Raw genomic sequence first — 15366 nt, 5'->3', positions numbered from 1 at the left:
AAGAAACTCGGAAATGTAGCATACAACGTGAAGGTTAGGAACAGGCTTCAGGAGAACAAAGGCAGACTGGTAAAATGGGCAGACACATGGCGGATGGAATTTAATGCAATGAAGAGTGAAGTGATATATTTTGGTAGGAAGAACGAGCACTATAAATTAAATAGTGCAATTTTAAAGGGGGCGCAGGAACAGAGAGACCTGGGTGTGCACGTATACAAGTTGAGAAGACCGTTTTAAAAGTATATGGGATTGTTAGCTTTATAATGGAGGTATAGAAGACAAAAGCAAGGAATTTATGCTAAACCTTCATAAAACACTGATTACCACACTTTAGAAATAATGTTAAGGCATTAGAGAGAGTGTTGAGGAGAGATTTACCAGAATCGTATCAGGAATGAGTGAGTTCAGTTATGTGGAGAGATTGGAGAAGCTGGGGTTGCTCTCCTTGGAACAGAGAAGGTTAAGAGGAGATTTGATGGAGGTGTTCAAGATATGAACGATTTTAATAGAATAAATAAGGAGAAACTGATTCCAGTGGCAGAAGGGTCGGTAACCAGACGATACAGATTTAACGTGATTTGCAAAGGAAATAGAGACGACGTGAGGAGACATTTTTTTAATTCAGTGAGTTGTAATGATTTGAAATGCACTGCCTGAAAGGGTGGTGGAATCAGATTCAACAGTAACTTTCAAAAGGGAATTGGATAAATACTTGAAGGGAAAAAATTACAGTCCTATGGTGAAAGAGCAGGGGCACGGGACTAATTGGATAGTTCTTTCAAAGAGTCGGAACAGGCTCGATGAGCCGAACGGCCTCGTTCTGTGCTGTGCCATATTTTGATAGTATGAGGATGAGAATATAACACAGGAGGCATTTACCAGAAACCAGTGTAGGCCAGTGAGAACAGGGCTGTTGGTGAGTGGGACTTGGTGCGGGTTAAGGTATGGGCAGCAGTGCTTTGGATGAGATGAAGGTTATCCAAGGTGGAATATGGAAGGCCTGGCCGGGACAGCGTTGGAATATTCGGTACTGGAGCCAGCAAAGGCATTGATGAGCGTTTCAGCTGCAGACAGGCTGAGGCAGGAGCGGAGGTGTGCGATGTTGCAGAGGTGATCTTTTTGACAGAGAGCATATGTGATTGGAAGCTGAGCCCAGGGGTCAAATGCAATGCCGAAGTTGCAAATATGTTCCATTATACAGTATGTAGGCGCAGACAGATGTTCTGGGGCTGTACTGGTGAGTTCAAGTATGTCGTATATAGGTGCAGTGAGATGTTGTGGGGTTGTACTAGTGTAAGTCCATTATGCCGTAAGTAAGTGCACACAGATGTTCTGATGTTGTACTGGTGTAAGTGTTCTTATGAAGTAATAAAGGATGACAGATGTTTGGGGATTATATGGTTTAAGTTCAATTATCAAGTATGCAAGTGTACACAGCTGTTCTGGGGTTGTACGGGTGCATGTTGCATTATACAGTATGTAAGTGTCGACCGGTGTTCTCGGATTGTGCTGATGTTAATTATATTATGCAGTATCTAAGTACAGGCAGATGTTCCGGTGTTGTACTGGTGTTGGTTGCATCGTGCAGTATATAATTGTAGATAGCTATTTTGGGTTCTGCTGGTGTGAATTGCAGTATGCAAATGTAGGCAGATGTTTTGGTTCGTACTGCTGTATCTTCCATTATGCGGTATTTTGGTGGAGACAGATGCCTTGGGGTTGTACTGGTGTAAGTTGCATTATGCAGTATGTAAGCATAGGCAGATGTTCTGGGGTATTCCTTCATTTACCTATCAAAGGGCATTAAAATCCATCAGAATTTTTTTCTTCGCTGAAGAAGCAGTGGTTGGATTGAGTGATAAGATTAATATGTACAATGCTCCCGTATTGTCCAACAGAACACATGCAGATAAGATTGTCTGACGGTGGAAGTCCATGTGCTGGGCGAGTGGAGGTTTATTACAATGGGACCTGGGGCTCAGTTTGTGATGATTCCTGGGATTTGGCCGACGCTGACGTGGTTTGCAGACAGCTGGGTTGTGGAAATGCGTTGGAGGCGGCACTTCCTGCTTCGTGTGGACAAGGCCCAGGCCTAGTTTGGTTGGATGAACTGAACTGTTCGGGTAAGGAATCGTTTCTCTGGGACTGTCACTCAGCACCGTGGGGTCAACACGACTGTGCTCATAAAGAAGACGTGAGGGTGGTGTGTTCAGGTAAGGGCGCTTTCAATCTGCTCATTTTCTGCAGTATTATACGTGAAGCCTCAATCGGGAGATTTCTGAAATAATTACCGACAACCTGAGAAAACAACCGGTAAAACATGTGGTGGGCAGTGTGAACACACAACGAGTTATTTTATGTTTCATTGACAGAGCACAAAGAGATGCGGCTGGTGAATGGAGAGCATCGCTGTGAAGGGAGAGTGGAAGTGTTCTACAATGGGACCTGGGGAACAGTTTGCTCGGAAAATCTGGACCCAAAGGATGCAGAAGTGATCTGCAAACAGTTACAGTGCGGCCCTATCACATCTGTTCAGTATAACACTCGGTTATTCGGAGAGGGATCCGGGCCCATTTGGCTCGATGAGATGGAGTGTAAATCACACGAGTCGTTCCTTTGGCAGTGTCAGTCTGACCCGTGGGGTGAACACAACTGTAATCACAGGGAGGATGCAGGTGTTGTTTGTTCAGGTAACACAACGAACCTCTCAATGCGCGGGCGTCATTTCAAACATTGGTGTCTAATACCGTCAGCATGTTTCTCTTCTCAACAGATGTCAAATTGCCGGAGAGATCCCACAGTTCAAGTATCTGCGTTCGAGACTCTGGTTCTAAAGATGGACATTTACCAGGTGCTTCCTGCTCTTCATACCAAATATCTGACTTGTATTCTTGGCATTTACCAAATAAATATGACATTATTCTCTTTGCCAGACCTGGGACAACCTGTGAGGCTGGTTGGCGGTAACACCAACTGCTCCGGGAGAGTGGAGATATTGTCCAATAACGGCTGGGGCACGGTGTGTGATGACTCCTGGGATATGGCCGATGCCAATGTTGTCTGCAGACAGCTGCGCTGCGGCCCCGCTCTACAGGCCGCAGGAGGGGCCGCATTTGCCCGTGGTGACGGTGTTATCTGGCTGGATGATGTGAAGTGCACTGGAAGTGAATCCTTTCTGTCCGACTGTCGTTCCTCACCGCCAGGTCAACATGACTGTGATCACAAGGAAGATGCCAGTGTGATTTGTTCCGGTAAGGTTCGCAGCCGGATTTTCCTCGTTTTGTGAAAATGACTCATTGATTTCGTAAATTAGGAACAACTTTTATCTTCAATGTAAAATTCCTAATATTTTAAGTTCATGTCTTGTTTGTACAATATATTCCACAGGGCCCGATTTGCCCCCTACTGCTTCTCCGTCCACATCTGCAGGTATTTATCACGAGTATCAGTTTTAGCATTCGCATTAATATTTTATTTTACTGTATTATTACTATTATGGTCACCAATATCATTCTTGATTCAGGAATTGTGCCGTTAGATTAGACATTTCCTAATATTACTCCATTGTTTAAGAAGGGTGGGAGAGAAAAAACAAGTCTACAGTTTAACGTCAGTTGTGCAGACTAGAATGTGTATTAAGCATAGAGTGACTTGAACAAATATGAGCTGTTCAGGGGGATTCAGCTTGGCTTTGTTCAGGGTAAGTCATGTCTGAATATTCTAGCTGATTTTAGAGGAGGTCACTAATAAGGTGGGTAATGGAGCGTTTTTTTTTATTCATTCATGGGATGTGGGCATCGCTGGCAAGGCCAGCATTTATTTCCCATCTCTCATGGCCCTTGATAAGTTGGTGGCGAGCGGACTCCTTGAACCGCTGCAATCCGTGAGGTGAAGTTTCTCCCACGGCACTGTTAGGTAGGGAGTTCCAGGATTTGGACCCAGCGACGATGAAGGAACTACAATATATTTCCATGTCAGGATGGTGTTTGACTTGGAGGGGAACTTGCAGGTTGTGTTGTTCCCATGTGCCTGCAGCCCTTGTCTTTCTAGGGGGTAGAGGTCGTTGGTTTGGGAGGTGGTATCGAAGAAGCCTTGGCGAGTTGCTGCAGTGCATCCTGTGGATGGTACACACTGCATCCACTGTGTGCCGATGGTGGAGGGAGTGAAGATAGTGGATGAAGTGCCAATCAAACGGGCTGCGTTGTCCTGGGTTGTGTCGAGATTCTTAAGTGTAATTGGAGCTGCACTCATCCAGGCAAGTGGAGGTTATTCCATCACACTCTTGACTTGTGCCTTTTAAATGGCGGAAAGGATTTGTGGAGTCAGGAGGTGAGTCACTTGCCGCAGAATACCCAGCTTCTGACCTACTCTTGTACCCACATTATTTACGTGGCTGCTCCAGTTAATTTCTGGTCAATGGTGAACCCCAGGACGTTGATGGTGGGTAATTCAGCGATGGTAATGCTGTTGAATGTAAAGAAGTGGTGATTGGACTCTCTCTTGTTGGAGATGGCCATTGCCTGGCCCTCGTCTGGCTCTTATGGACACTATGGATGTCCTCTAGTGCACTCCCAGAAGGCATCAGATAAGTTTCACACAAGAGACTCGTAGGGAAAATGAGAATGCACGGAATTGCAGGTAGCGTTTAGACTTGGGTTGGAAATTGGTTGGGAGGAAGAAGACAGGGAGTGGGGTTAAAGGGTCATAATCTGATTGATGGAATGTGACAAGCGGTGCTCCCCAGGGATATGTTCTGGGGCCTCAAACTTTCACCATGTGTATTAATGACTTGGATGACGGAACAGAGAGTTGTATATCCAAGTTTGCAGATGACACCCAATTAATCGGGACAGTAAATTGTGGGAGCGGGAAGTTGCAAAGGAACATAGATAGGTTAAATGAGTGTGCAGAACTATAGAAAATAGAGTTTAGTGTGGGCAAGCATGAGGTCATCCACTTTGGGCCCAAGAAAGATAAATCGGAGCATTTTCTAAATGGTAGACAAAACATTAAATGCCAGCGGACAGGTACAAAAAGTAATTGGCCTAATTCTCAATGTGTCTCAAATACAGAGCGGAACAAGTTAAGCTTCAGTTGTATATAAACTTCGTCAGAACGCATCTGGGATACTGTGTTCAGATTTGGACACCACAACTCAAAAAGAATATATTGACCTTGGAGGGAGTCTGGCGCAGATTCACCAGATTAATTCCGGAGCTGAGAGGGTTAAATTATGAGGACATGTTGCATGGACTCGGCTTGTATTCCCTTCAGCATAGAAGATTGAAGTGTGATCTGATCGAGGTGTTTCAAATGTTGAAAGGAATTGATAGGGTAGATAGGGAGAAACTATTTTGTTTGATGGTGGAATCAAGAACAAGGGGACATAATCTTAAAATTAGGTCGAGGTCATTCAGGAGCGAAATCAGGAAGCAATTTTTTCACACAAATTGTCGCAAATATCTGGAATTCTATCCCTCAAAATGCGATGGTTGCAAGGTTACTTGGAGCTTTCAATCCTGAGATAGATAGATTTCTGTTGGTTAAGGGTAGCAAGGGATATGGAGCATATACGGTAACTGGAGTTGAGGTACAGGTCACCTATGATCTTATTGAATGGCTGAGTAGGCTCGAGGGGCTGAATGGTGTAGTCCTGTTCCGAATGTTTCCATGCTCCTATACTTATTATTATTCTCATTCTTATTAATAATAACACTTTATTGTTACTTTTGATCATTTCTGAAGTTCATGTGACTAGCTTCAAAATGACTGGAACGCTTTTTCCTTCCCGAGTATTTGAAAGAGATCGGTTTAAAGCCCGTTAATCCCCGGTCTCTGACTATACTTGAACTGTCCTGTACTCAGCAGGTACATGGGAGGCGGGGCTGGGACTCGGTCTCTATAATTCTGACCCGCTCATACTTTTCTCTGGTACAATGTGCACCATAGTTATTGGGGAATGTTTAGCGCGACTCATTGCGCATGAGCAGTGCATTCAATTAATAAACATTTATTGTAAACTTTTTAATACACAACGCGGACTGTGGCTGTAATACATCTTTCTGTAATCTTATGATTAAGGACAGGGAGGTAAAGGCACATCCATCCCCGTTGTCGTCTGCATAACCCTTGGAGTCCTTCTAATCTGTGAGTTGATCGCACTGATGGTGATAATACAGAGAAAGTCAACAAGAAGAGGTAAGGCTCAAATCCTCCCGCTGAACGAACACTGGATCTCGGATATTGTTTCATATCCTGGCGGGACTCCAGTACATTGTACTTTTCCATAGAGAGATTCTCACGTGGTATTGTCAGAAAGAAATCTTAATCCGCTTTTGGCGATTTGTTCCGTTCAATGTGCTGCCCGAATTAGTAAAATATGACATTTAAACGGTGAATTATTTGAAAGATAGAAACATGGAAAATTTACGGCACAGAATGAGGCCATTCGACCCATCGTATCTGTGCCGGTCGAAATAGAGCTACCCAGCCTAATCTCACTTTCCAGCACTTGGTCCATAGCATTGTAGGTTACAGCATTTCAATTGCATATCCAAGTACTTTTTAAATCCCCTCTAATCCTTCTACGAATTGCGTTAAATCTATGCCCCCTGGTTATTGACCTCTCTGCTGGGAAAATAGGTCCTTCCTGTCCACTCTATCTAGGTCACTCATAATTGGATACACTTCAATTAAATCACCCCTCAGCCTCCTCTGTTCCAAAAAAACCCCCAGCCGATCCAATCTTGCCTCATAGCTAAAATTCTCCACTCCTGGCAACATTCTTTTAAATCTCCTCTGCACCCTCTCTATTGCAATCGCATATTTCCTGTAATGTGGTAACCAGCACTGTACGCAGTACTCAGCTGTGGCCGAACTCGTGTTTTATACAGTTTCAGCATAACCTCCCTGCTCTTATATTCTATGCCGCGACTAATAAAGGAAAATATTCCGTAAGCCGTCTTAACCACCTTGTCTACCAGTTGTGCTACCTTCAGGGATCTGTGGACATGCACTCCAAGGTTCCAAGGTCCCAATCTACCGCTACACATCAGTATCCTCCCATTTATTGTGTATTCCCTTGCCTTGTTTGCCCTCCACAAGTGCATTGCCCCACACTTCTCCGGATTGAATCCATTTGCCACTTTTCTGCCCACCTGACGAGACCATTGATATCTTCCTGCAGTCTACAGCGTTCCTCCTCAATATCATGGCCATTTTTTGTATCAGCTGCAAAGTTCTTTATCATGCCCCCCTACATTTAAATGTAAATGATTAATATTTAACACAAAAAACATGGTCCCAGTACTGAGCCCTGCGGAACCTCACTAAAAACAGACTTTCAGTCAAAAAAACACCCGTCGACCATTACCCTTTGCTTCCTGCCACTGAGCCAATTTTGAATCCAATTTGCCACTTTCCCTTGGATCCCATGGGCTTTTACTTTTTTGAACAGTCTGCCATTTGGGACCTTGTCAAAAGCCTTGCTAAAATCCATGTAGACTACATCAAACGTGCTACCATCATCGACCCTCCTTGTTACCACCTCAAAAAATTCAATCAAGTTAGTCAGGCACGACCTTCCCTTAAGTGTCCACATTCACCGTCCCAGGATGTCAGCCGGTAAATGAGATTCCAGAAAAATTTATTTGTTGCAACAATGGAACAGAAAGTTTAATTGAACTGTTTTGGGCTGTGCTTTCAGTTATTTATTTGACTATTATTCTTCCCTGATCCATTGGGTATCCGTTCCACCCCTTCAATTTCTGGGGTCCGGAAGTCCAATCTTGAAATCTCTGACCAGCTTCTGTCCGTCATTTTGAGAGGTGACTTTCTGCTTTCGCCAGTGATTATTCTACATCCCAGCACAACTATTCCACTCACATCTCACCCACCCAACACACTCCTGCTCTCTGTTCACAGCAAGTCACTTCTCATACTGACTGAACAGGCCAAGAAACCATGACCTCCTTAGTCGGTCCTCCATACTGATACTGTCCACACACACGTGTACACGGGGGCATGCGCACATGGGGGCATGCGCACACACGTCGGCATGCGCACACACATAGACATATATATATATATATATATATATATATATGGAGAGAGACGCAGAGAGAGATATAGACGAACAGAGAAAGAGAGAGAGACAGACACACGTCTGCGTACCCGTGCATGCATTCAGATAGATATACATACATAAACAGGTGCACAAAAGCATGCATGCAGACGTGCATGCAGAAACATGTATTCATGCACAAACACGCACAAACATGCACATATGCAGATATACAAGCACAAACATGCATACATGCACAAACACACACAGACACGCACATATGCACATATAGACGCACAAAGATGCATGCATGCACAAACACTCACAAACATGTATACATGCACAAGCACGCACAAACACGCACACATGCAGACACGCATGCACAAACACGTATACATGCATAAACATGCACACATATACAAACACGTATACATATTCAAACATGTGTACATGCAGACATACATATACAAACACAAAAACATGCACATATACGAACAGATCTACATATGCAAACACATATACATATAGATACACATAGAATCACGCATTCATATAGACATACATATACGACAACGCATACATATATACACACGTATACAAACATGTATACCGATAGATATACGGATACAAACAGATATGCATATACAAACACATGTACATATAGATACACATATACAAACACGTCTACAGGTAGATATATAAATAGACACGTGTGCATACAGACACATTGACAAGCACGTATACATGCAGATATACATATACAAACATAAATACATATTCAAACAGATATACATATTCAAACACGTATCCACATAGATATATATATATATATATATATCTGTTTTATATGTATATCTATCTGTATACGTATTTGTTTATGTGTGTGCATATATGCTTATTTGAATATGTATATCTATATGTATACGTGTTTGTATATGTATACGTTTTTGCATATATATATATATATATATATATATATATATATATATAAATATATATATATCTGCATGTTTACGTGTCTGTATATGTATATCTATGTGCATACGAGTTTGAATATGTATATCTGTTTGCATATGTATATCTGCATGTATACGTGTTTGTATACGTATATCTATATCTACACGTGATTGTCTATGTTTATCTATATGCAACGTGATATATATATATATATACAAACACGCATGCTTATAGATGTACATGTACTAACACGTATACATGTAGATATACATATAAAACACGTGTACATGCAGATATACATATACAAATACATATGCGCATATGTATACATATACAAACATGTATACACGCAAACATACGTATGCAACACGTAAACATGCCCAAATACGTATAGAGCACGTTTACGTACACAATTTGTGTAAACGCACACAAGTGTACAGCATGTGTACACACACATACGTACACAGCACGTATACACGCTCACATACGTATACAAGCACGTATACATGCACACACACGTTTACAAACAACTATACACGCAAATAAACGTACACAAACACGTATATACGCATAAATACACATACAAACACGTATACACGCACGCATGCCGATACAAACATGTGTACAGATAGATATAACTATACAAACAGCTACTATATAAAAGCAGGTATACATATAGATTTACATATACAGACACGTATAACCAGGCAAATTCTTATAGTATAGATAGACATATACAAACATATTTCCAAGTGACATATGTGTACATAGAGATATACATATACGAACACATACATGCAGACATACATATACAAACAGCTATACATTTACAAACACGTAGACATATAGATGTATATATACAAGCACACATGCACGCACACACATATATATACACACACACACACAAACACACACACCACATGGACAACAAAAAGAACTTGAAATTAAATATCACCTTTAAGGTAGTAAATCGTCCCAAGGCGATGCACAGGAGCGTAATCAGGCAAAATGTGATACCAAGCGAATTAAGGAGATATTAGGACTGGGGACCAAAAGCTTGGTCAAAGAGGCAGGCTTTCAGCAGCGTCCTAAAGAAAGAGAGAGAAGTAGAGAGGCGGAGTGGTTTAGGGAGGGAACTCCAGAGTTTTTGGCCTAGCCAGCCTTAGGCACTTCTACCACTCGTCTATGTACACTCATGCACACACATTCGTTCATATACACTCACACGCCCATACACACAGATCCGTTTATATACTCATATACAGACACATTCATACATACGTACGCTTGTTCATACTCACACATATATACACACACATTCATACAAATGCACACTTGTTGATACTCAAACACACACATAACAAACATTCATACACTCATACAGGCACGTACGTATACTCAAACCAACGTGCGCATGCATGCACACACGAAAATCCCTTCCCTGTCCACACTACCTGCCTTTGTTCCTTGACGACCAGCTTCTCTGTGATTTGGATTTATTCGCACACAAATTAGTGGTAAATGTGCGTGGAATGAAACAAAATGTTAATCTCCCCGCCCTCCCTCCAACAGGTGCTGTCACTCGCGGCAGGGGTTCGCCTGCTGGTTTGTACCAAGCAATTTATGAAGAGATTGAGAATATTCCACCCGGCGAGGATTCCACTCAGCTCCGTGGATCAGGTCTGTACTTTTCCTTTGATACGAGTCTTTACTGGATAGGCTCCGCTTTCCTTAAATATCCATTTTAATTGTAACTGTTCTGACTGAAAACGATCAGCAGTCTGTTCACTGTTCCCATGTGAGATATTGTTATCACAGTGAGAGAGTCTCTGTGTCCGTGTGTATAGTAACAACAGGAATGAGTTTGGGAAGATTCCCTCTGGGCCTTTCATTGTTCCCATGTGAAGAATTCCTAACACAGTGAGACCGTCTCTGTGTCCTTGTGTATAATGATCCCAGTATTGGCTTTGGGAAGATTCCCATTGTTCTGATATCTGAGAGCTTCTTTACTAACGGGCTTTACTCTGTATTATTGTTTCTTCTCTGATATGTGAGATATTATCGAGACTACCGGACGATAATTTGTATTAATGTGTCTGCTCTGTTCTGTGTAACAGAATCGGTATTATCGGGCTGCCCAGTTTGTTTCTTATTCATTAACGGGATGTGGGTATAACTGGTAGCGACGGCATTCATTGTCCATCCCTAGTTATCCTGAGAAGGTGGTGGTAGGCCATCTGTTTGAATCACCACAGTCCGTGTGGTGAAGGTGTTCTGGGTCCATTTATTGTCGATCTCTAGTTCTCCTGAGAAGATGGTGATCGGTCTTCCCCTTGTAACAAATTCCAGGACATTAACACAGGGACGTTGAAGGTTTGATATTATTTGTTCCGGTTTCCCAATCAATATCTCCAATAACCATCCATGTTTTGTGTTTCACAGTTTCCAGTTCCATTGACTCCCTCAATAATATCGAATATTACACCAGTTTGGGTGTCAATGATCCGGGATCAGAAGATTATGAAGGGATCTCCTCCAGTGATCAGGGTGGGTACATTTTCACTTCCCACGATCTCTTTGATGTGTTCATGATCTCTACTGTCGAAAACCAAGAACTGAAGACATCAGAGTTATTCAAAGTAAATTGACACTGCCAATGACCCGCGGTTCTGGAGAGGGACTTTAGTTACAAAAGATTGCAAAAATACTTTGGATTTGAAGCAAATGTATCCTGTTTGTACCCAGTAGTATCATGGAATGAAAAATTCCGTTGAATGTATTTCCTCACATTTCTCTATGGAATGTGAAATGTGTGCGCTGGTTGGGTGGGTGATTCAGTGCGATATTACAGGACCCTCCCGTTCTCTGGTTTAAATCCCAGACGCTTTGGTCTCATTAACGTCTCCGCTGTCTGCGTATTGAGGCTGCATTATTTTAAACCGAATTGAGACAAACTCGGTCCATATGTCAATGACCACAGGTAACAGCACAAAATCAGTTCTAGTGCAGGTCAGTTTGCGCTCAGTGAAACAATAGGGGTGGGAGTGTGGGAGAAGAGGATCCGTCACTCTGATATTAATGGGATGGGAGAAGTGGATCCGTCACTCTGATATTACTGGGAGTGTAGGGGAAGTGGATCCGTCACTCTGATATTACTGGGAGTGTAGGGTAAGTGGATCCGTCACTCTGATATTACTGGGAGTGTGGGGGAAGTGGATCCGTCACTCTGATATTACTGGGAGTGCAGGGGAAGTGGATCCGTCACTCTGGTATTACTGGGAGTGTGGGGAGAAGTGGATCCGTCACTCTGATATTCCTGGAATGTGGGAAAATGTGTCTGTCACATTGATTTCCTTGGGAATGCGGTTCCTAACTGGGCTTAATGTAATTCACGAGAACAATTGCATCTTCAAGTTCTGTGAAAAATGAATTCAGCAATTCAGCAGATTTCAAATAATTATACAATCTTCAGTTGAGTTGTAAAAGTTGCAACAGAGTGTGTTCTCAGCACGCGAACGAGTGTTCTTCCAGACACGTTGAATCGACAGGCTCAATTATATCAATATGTTATCAGATTTCTAATAGTCGATTTTATAAACAGAAAATGACTCTGAATCCATTAGCATTCTGATTATAATGACATTCAATCTAATTCAAATCGCAGATTTTAAAAGTTACATCTGCACGTACGGCCTGTCAATTTACTTCGATGACAAATTCCGATGTTCACATTTACAGCGGAAACTGGCGGTGTGAACGGTCACACTGTAATTACACCGTCCCACCAGTGACGGCTCTGTAGTTGATTCACTGGACGGGAGAAGCAATTCCAGCCTGACAGGTGGACACTGGAAGCTTTTGTTAGAAATTTGGACAAAGGAATTTATAATGTACATTCAACATATCAGGAGAGGATGTGTGAGTTTTAAACGGAGACTAAACTACCTTTGCACATCATGATCCAATAATTACCCGCCCTCTCACCCCACTTCACCTGAAAAATACAATTGCTCCACTGTCCCTCCCTGCAAGTCCCAGGGAGATTGACTGATAATAATATAATTCTAAGTTCCGAGTTCTATCATTTGGTTTCAGTGAGAATCACTATTTCCTCCCAGGTTCGGTTCCGGGCGATTATGACGATGTTGAACCTGGAGCCATTGACAGGCAGGGCGGTCACTTCCCGCTGGAAAGTGACCCTGATGATCCGCCCACACTCACAAGAGCCGGCGGTGATCTCTGCACTCTCGGTGAGTTCAATCTCTGATATTCCTGAATTCACCAGCCCCCTCTGTAGGAATGTCCTGACGTATTGATGTATTGGCGCTGTTTTGAATTCCATTCCAATCGGCGGTGACACAAATATATAATATACTGATATACATTGCAGTTTCAATCATAACATTAATACTCAATCTGTCTCTCCCCACATCATACAGCTCTCAAACCCGCACTGAGACCCATCATTAATCCATAATCTCTCTCCCCACAGTATACAGCTCTCAGACCCGCAATGAACCCGCTTGCAATCCCATCATTAATCCATAATCTCTCTCTCCCCACAGTATACAGCTCTCAGACCCGCAATGAACCCGCTTTCAATCCCATCATTAATCCATAATCTCTCTCTCCCCACAGTATACAGCTCTCAGACCCGCACTGCGCCCGCTTTCAATCCCATCATCAATCCATAATCTCTCTCTCCCCACAGTATACAGCTCTCAGACCCGCACTGATCCCGGTTTCAATCCCATCATTAATCCATAATCTCTCTCTCCCCACAGTATACAGCTCTCAGACCCGCACTGAGCCTGGTTTCCCTGTCCCTTTCATTCACGGAAAAAATGACGATGTTGTCCATGACTCGGACGCAGCCCCGGACATTTGGCCACCGATGGACAGTGAGATTGTGGCTTAAAATATTATAAGTTCTACATCAAATCGGTAAGAGCAGCGTTTTATTGTTTGTTCAATTGTTTGTGTCCCAGTGCTAGGAGAGAGTCCAGTCCCGGGTGATATTGATTATTGCACATATTAACCAAGGACTGCAGTTGTTTCTATCCCTGATATCCCAGTGCTGGGGGAGTGTCCAGTCCCGGGTGATATCCATTCTGTTATAATGTCGAGTGTGTTCTACGGTTGGTAATGGAAAATATCAGAGAAAATATGCTGTGTCTTTACTATTGAAATAAAAGGCCCTTTAATAAGGTTGTATTTAATTATATTTTCTGATTGTGGGGAATGTGTTTTCTACAGTTTATAATTCTATAATTATAAAAGAGAACAAGTTGTATCGTTATTATTGAAATAAAAGTTCCCTTTATACCAACCATATTCTGTCTATCGTATGATAGGGGGGAATGTGTTTCGTGCAGCTCGTTGACGTGACATATCAGAGAGAATATTCTGAGTATTTACTAGTGAAGAAAGACTACATTTGATTCTATGGTGTGTTGGTGGGAATTGTTTTCACCGTTCTCTCTCTCTCTCTCTCTTTCTCTCTTTCCCTCTCTCTCAATGTGTTTTTTCCCTTCCAGAAAAAAGTCAACGTTAAATCCAGGATGTGATGTCCCGAGACGTGACAGAGACTGGCACGAAATATTCTGTGTTAAATCTGAGAGAATGTCCATTAACTTTTCCAACAGCGTGAAGACGCTGAATGTGCTTTTCATCACAATATAAACATCACTTTATTTTAATCGATCACCATGTCACTTTGTGTTGAAATAACTGGATTTGTTTTTTCTCCATATTCTGTCTGAAAGTGTATGTGTTCTGTGTAATTAACAAATGTAAAACGGAAAGAATGTATTTCGGATCATTTCTCAGTCTGTTAATACTGTATATACGCGGATCCTGTAATAGAGATTAAGAAGCTGTGTTGATTAATTATGAGTTTACAGGATCTTCATTTTGTGATCGCTTCACTTTTTCATATCTCTTCATTGCAGGAGGTTTAGAACCCGCAGGAGATCCAATGAATGGTCTGCCTGTTTTATATCCATTTATTGTAACTGTCCATCCACCAATACAAAAACTGAAACAACAGATGTTTCCCCACCTTATACTCGATGTACAGAGACTGCTGCAGTCTCATAACATAAGTGGTGATGTACAATGTAAATAGCATTCAATAATAAAATACATGTATTAAATATTTTAGTTGGAATTTTTGCCTTTATCGCTTTTTCTTTGAATATATTAAACACGTTATCATAGTGTCATGGTGTGGTACAGCACAGAAGGAGGCTATTCGGCCCATCGTACTGGTGCCGGCTCTTTTACAGAGCGATCCAATTAGCCCCACTCCTCTGCTCTTTACCCATAGCCCTATGTGTTTTTCCTTT

At 42.2% G+C, this 15366-nt stretch overlaps 1 protein-coding gene across 2 annotated transcripts in view; it reads left to right on the top strand.

Annotated features, from left to right (window-relative positions):
• Window positions 1-15146, top strand: part of LOC137335666 (deleted in malignant brain tumors 1 protein-like) — a 42057-nt gene extending 26911 nt beyond the window's left edge. The window contains exons 7-17 of one of the 2 annotated variants that reach the window (XM_068000955.1): window positions 1899-2213; window positions 2373-2690; window positions 2774-2851; window positions 2934-3251; window positions 3388-3429; window positions 6082-6198; window positions 10592-10699; window positions 11462-11566; window positions 13138-13269; window positions 13804-13963; window positions 14557-15146. In XM_068000955.1, the coding sequence (XP_067857056.1) occupies window positions 1899-2213; window positions 2373-2690; window positions 2774-2851; window positions 2934-3251; window positions 3388-3429; window positions 6082-6198; window positions 10592-10699; window positions 11462-11566; window positions 13138-13269; window positions 13804-13937 (1667 nt within the window). In that variant the 3' untranslated portion in view covers window positions 13938-13963; window positions 14557-15146. Of the gene's footprint in view, window positions 1-1898; window positions 2214-2372; window positions 2691-2773; window positions 2852-2933; window positions 3252-3387; window positions 3430-6081; window positions 6199-10591; window positions 10700-11461; window positions 11567-13114; window positions 13270-13803; window positions 13964-14556 lie in introns of both variants that reach the window. The other variant, XM_068000954.1, reaches the window with a different exon arrangement.
• The last annotated feature ends 220 nt before the right edge of the window (window positions 15147-15366 follow it).

The sequence above is a fragment of the Heptranchias perlo genome, chromosome 20, assembly GCF_035084215.1.
Source record: "Heptranchias perlo isolate sHepPer1 chromosome 20, sHepPer1.hap1, whole genome shotgun sequence".
Classification (NCBI taxonomy): domain Eukaryota; kingdom Metazoa; phylum Chordata; class Chondrichthyes; order Hexanchiformes; family Hexanchidae; genus Heptranchias; species Heptranchias perlo.
Note: the sequence above shows the minus strand (reverse complement) of the source record. Positions and strands in the feature narration are given on the sequence as shown.